General features: G+C 34.7%; 3 protein-coding genes across 4 annotated transcripts in view; 2 read left to right on the plus strand and 1 right to left on the minus strand.

The window, feature by feature from the left end:
* Positions 1 to 2,373, plus strand: part of LOC306849700 (large ribosomal subunit protein eL6-like) — a 3,221-nt gene extending 848 nt beyond the window's left edge. For both annotated transcript variants that reach the window (XM_079384943.1, XM_079384944.1), the window contains exons 2-7: positions 1 to 61; positions 138 to 236; positions 1,056 to 1,199; positions 1,767 to 1,815; positions 1,897 to 2,081; positions 2,196 to 2,373. The exon at positions 1 to 61 is cut by the window's left edge and continues 95 nt beyond it. In XM_079384943.1, the coding sequence (XP_079241069.1) occupies positions 1 to 61; positions 138 to 236; positions 1,056 to 1,199; positions 1,767 to 1,815; positions 1,897 to 2,081; positions 2,196 to 2,348 (691 nt within the window). In that variant the 3' untranslated portion in view covers positions 2,349 to 2,373. The remainder of the gene's footprint in view (positions 62 to 137; positions 237 to 1,055; positions 1,200 to 1,766; positions 1,816 to 1,896; positions 2,082 to 2,195) is intronic.
* Positions 1 to 5,000, plus strand: part of LOC306849892 (uncharacterized protein) — a gene marked incomplete at its 5' end in the record, with an annotated part of 704,045 nt that overhangs the window by 505,761 nt on the left and 193,284 nt on the right. The gene's annotated exons all lie outside the window — the stretch shown is intronic.
* Positions 3,835 to 5,000, minus strand: part of LOC306849701 (dynein light chain 1, cytoplasmic) — a 2,174-nt gene continuing 1,008 nt past the window's right edge. Inside the window, exon 3 of the mRNA XM_079384945.1 lies at positions 3,835 to 4,224. Coding sequence (XP_079241071.1) covers positions 4,087 to 4,224 — 138 coding nt within the window. The 3' untranslated portion in view covers positions 3,835 to 4,086. The remainder of the gene's footprint in view (positions 4,225 to 5,000) is intronic.

Here is a 5,000-nt window from a genome sequence, read left to right on the forward strand (position 1 = left end):
CTCGGCCATGTACGCTCGCCGGGCCATGTACAAGAGGAAGACTAAAGCTCCTGTGACGAAGGTCAGTGTTTGTGTCTTCACTGCAGAATCACACATCCTCAAACCAGGAGTTTTCTAACACGGTCTTGATTTTCCAGGTTGAAAAGAAAATAAAGGAAAAGACTCCCTCCAGAGTCACCAAAACTGTTGGCGGAGACAAAAATGGAGGCACTCGTGTGGTCAAACTGCGCAAAATGGTGAGCAAAAGACATTTATGACCAAATCACTGAGATTTGTTTGGGAATAGAAGTATAACCATAAACGCATCTTCTGCATTTGGGACCATTTCAACCCTGGTTTTAACTCTACACTTGACTTTATGCAGTTTTTTTTAATCTTAATACTTTTGTGATATGTCTTTAGCCTTGTTTATTCTTTCCCATATCTCTCACTTTTGGGATTGAATTTTGTTAAACATGAACAAACCATTCAAGTGAAAGGATTATTAAATTATCAATTATAAAAAAAACATTTTAGAGTAATGTTTACGATGCTTTGATATTGGTAATGCTCAATTATTTATTTAAAATTTCTTGTCATTAGTCAAATATTGCATTGAGGAAAAATAAACAATGAATAAATGTAAACAAATTAAGGAATTTAATTGAATCCATCCATTGATTTCAAAGGAAATTATATGGAATAAATGCCATTATGCTGGTCAAATAAATTTTGTAATGAAAATTGAAAAATGTGACGACAAGGTATGAAGAATTAAGGAATTATAAAATTTATAACAAATTTAACCGAATTCAAAGGAGCTGGCAATTCTGGGATTATATTTTCTTAAGTTTAATGATTAATTTTTTTTTTTTCTGCATCAGTGTTTTTTCTGTAGTTCATCTCTTATTTGAAAGTGAGTAAATGTAGTAATAGTATAACAGCACAATAACATTTAAAACCGTTTTAGAAGCCTAGTTTACAAAATGCTAAGCAGATTTGAAAGGTTTGTCTGATTTCTCTCATAGCGGCCGAATTGACTGCATTTGTTGATGTTTGTGGTGTTTTGTGTCCAGCCCCGTTACTACCCCACAGAGGACGTGTCCCGTAAGCTGCGGAGTCACGGCATCAAGCCCTTCTGTCAGCACCGCAGGAAACTGCGCAAGTCCATCAGCCCCGGGACTGTACTGATCCTGCTGACCGGACGCCACCGTGGAAAGGTACATGCACATGTTCTCCATCTATCCGTCTTTCTTGGATCCGAGCATGCTGAGATTTTCATATTACGGCGTTCAGTACAATTAGTCATTTAGAAGACGCTTTTATCCAAAGCAACTTACAAATGAGGACAATAGAAGCAATCAAAACCAACTAAAGAGAAATAAGCAAGTGCTATGACGAGTTTTGGTTAGCCTAACGCAGTACATGTTCCTAGATGGATAGAATAAAAAAAGAATAGAGAGTGCTAGAGATAGAGGGTCATGTAAAGATGGAAGAGATGTGTTTTTTGAAGATGGCTTAGGACTCGGCTGCTCTGATCGAGTTGGGCAGCTCATTCCACCGGGAGGGAACAGTTAATGTAAAATTAAAATTGTGCCTCTTTGGGATGGTACATAATGCACCGTTTGAAGCGGCTTGCATCAACACCGACTCGATGAGTGAAACTCCTACATGCTCTGCTCCCACACAAACACTCATCTGAACTCTGTTCTGCTCAGATGGGTTAAGATGCACTTAATGTTTGAAGTGCAGCAGAGGACTAACAGTGAATGTGTTTCCTTCTGCAGCGCGTGGTCTTCCTCAAGCAGCTGGGCACCGGTCTTCTCCTCGTCACCGGTATGTGATCGGTGTCTGATGCTGAAGAGACAGGGGTTTTGTTGCAGTGAATAATTGAACACCGTCTCTTGTCTCTCTCAGGTCCTCTGGCTGTGAACCGAGTGCCACTGCGTAGAGCTCACCAGAGGTTCTGCATCGCAACAACCACCAAAGTGGACATCTCTAGCATGAAGATCCCCAAAACGCTGACCGACGCCTACTTCAAGAAGAAGAAGCTGAGGAGACCCAAGCACCAGGAGGGAGAGATCTTTGACACTGAGAAAGAGGTAAAACTGGCTTTCCAGCGTTAGATCAATTCCAGTTCATCGGTAGCTTTAACAGGACTCTGTGTGGGGAATTTGAGTGGAGAACCTGATGGTTTTTGTTGTGTGGTTCTGCAGAAGTACCAGTTGACGGAGCAGCGTAAGGCAGACCAGAAAGCGGTGGATTCTCAGCTGCTTCCTCTGATCAAGAAGGTTCCTCAGCTCAAAGGATACCTGCGCTCCACATTCTGCCTGACTAATGGAGTCTATCCACACAAACTGGTTTTCTAAAATGCAAATAAAATCTCTCAACCCAGATCACTTTCTGTGCTTTGTTCCTTGCATTATTTTGTTTAAGGTCTATAAGTGTTTAAATCCTTTTTTTTTAATCACAAACATGGGCATTAATAAGTTTGTTTACAAATGAATCTATAATTACAAACAAATTGGGTGGGTGGGATTATAAATTGCAAGAATGTGTAAAGCAATGTTTGGTACTGTTTTTGTTGTCTAATGAAGGCCTGAGGCCTCATTTATCAACAGTGCGTAGAAAAGGAATAGTTACTTCTAATGGAAAGCAATGCGTTACGTTACTTTTTAAAATTTGGGCCGGCTTGATTGTATTTCATTCAAAAAGTTATATTTTTGGCAAATGTAAAAGCCCTTTCACACCAAAAGCCTCAGGCTGAAGAAAACGTAAATTCATGTCTGTAAAGTATAACGCAGAAGAAAATTCAACACACTTCAGCAATAAAGACACTGGTTAGTAAAATGGGATTAAATACATAATGGATATTTGTATTTAACATTTAATTATTGCAGGTTTGCGTCACATTCTGAGTTGCATTCTACTGTTTTTATTAATTTTGAGGAATACTAATGTTTTGTTGTGAGATTAATTAATGCATGTTCACATTTACTCTTGAACTAAAGTATCATCTTACTCGATTTCTCTCAACATTGGGACAGGAGAGCTTTCAAACAATAAATGGGGGGAAAAAAGTAACTCCGATATTTTCTTCAATATGAAAAAGTAATGCGTTCCCCCAACACTGAACGTCACATGTAATTAAATAATAAATTTGGATGTTTTTAAAAGTGAAAAATATGCAATAAGATGATTTTAAAATGCATAAATAGTGGAAGTTTAAGTGCATTTAAACAGGCAATTCTGTTAATTAATTTTGCGTTAGTTAATTAAATTGTATTACTATTTCCCAGATATTTTTCTCGTACCAGATAATCATTCATTTTAGTTTGTGAAAAAGCCATTTAATGTCTCGAAGATTTCTTTAAAAAAAATAAGATCTGTATGTGGTGTAGCTTTCTAAACACAGCTTTGCAAATATCTCCCTGCAGTAAATAGTTTTAAGCATTGATTCTGAATCGGTCTGCTTTAACTGACTTAAAGTTGGAATTTTTTGTATTTTTAGCATTTTAATGTAAATTATTGTAATCATTCTTAATTGTTTTAAAATATTCACATTATCAATTCAGTTTTTATTAAATTAATAAAAATGTTAAATTAAAATGCTTTAAAAAATACAATCAAATATTACATTGTTTTAATTCAATTAAAATTTCTTCATATTTACTAATAATTCACACACACCTCATAATCATATATTTTCCTCTTCCCTCCTTCAATACTATTTCTGTTTCCTAGTTTTGAGAAAATTGTGTTGGACAGTGGAGGGTTTAGAAGTCAAAAAGTTTGAGAACCACCGACTCAACTCCAGCATCCTTCTCACATCCTGAAGACAAGAAACTCCAGGCGAACAGCCAAACCATTTTGCTTTAATTTAAAAAAAACGCAGGTGACAAAATGCTCAAACCATGTATAGAAAACAAAAATAAATACAAGTGTTTCTTTATGGCATTTCCCTCTCACACAGGCTTTTTCTAAACAATAATCAGAACGAAAGGAGAAGCAGCCGACAGAAGGAAGGCAGGTCCCAGTGCAGGAATGGTTCACCTCGTCAGTACAGTCAGTTCGTAATGGTCTGTTAAAATGAATGGGTGCCGTCGCTCAGCCCGATTTGAAGAGCAGGATGGCCACCTGACCCAGGTAGAAGTAGATGAAATGTTTGGTCTCGTGAGTCACGTAGCTGCCAAAATTCCTCCCCACGATGCAATGCCAAGTGGGATTGTACTTTTTGTCGAACTCCTGCAAGGAAAAATACATTTAAAGTCAATGCGAAATGCTGTTTGTATTTCAGAGTGAAAATTTTATTCAGATTTTTTCAGTGGCATTGGTTGCTGAAGTATTTTTCCCATCGGGATTTTAAACTTTTAAGTTGAAACAAAAAAGTACTTGGAAAAAAAAAAGCTGAAATAATGTCAACTGATGGCTTCAATAAAGGCGTTTATTAGAGGATGACTAAAAATTATTCAAATCAACATTAATATAATCAAAAATATTAATATATTAAAATAATTAAAATGCATAATTATTTTTGTATTTATTTCACTATTTAAATTAGGTCAATTTTAATGTGTTATATATTTAATCATATTAATATATATTTTTTTAATCATATTTTCAAATAAATTAAAACAATTAAGTTGCTAATAAAAATATATAAAATCAAATATTATTAATTAAAATTGGTTTTCAATAAACTAAACGTAAATTAAAAATCTAATAAAAAAAATTTGTTTTAGCATTTCCGTTCATATTAATTAATATTATCCAGATTCATTTAAATAATTCACAATTTAATGAAATGCAATAAAATACATAATCAAATAAAAATAGATTTTTAATAAATAAATGAATAGATTTGTATTAATATTTATTAAAATGAATAATCTGTTGGTTTTGATTGTTTCTATTGTCCTCATTTGTAAGTTGCTTTGGATAAAAGCATCTGCTGCTTGTAAAAATTAGTTTTTTTGTTTTCTGCATATTTTAATTTAATTTCAGGTTGGTTATTTTATTTA

The sequence above is a fragment of the Barbus barbus genome (genome assembly GCF_936440315.1).
Source record: "Barbus barbus genome assembly, chromosome: 29".
Classification (NCBI taxonomy): domain Eukaryota; kingdom Metazoa; phylum Chordata; class Actinopteri; order Cypriniformes; family Cyprinidae; genus Barbus; species Barbus barbus.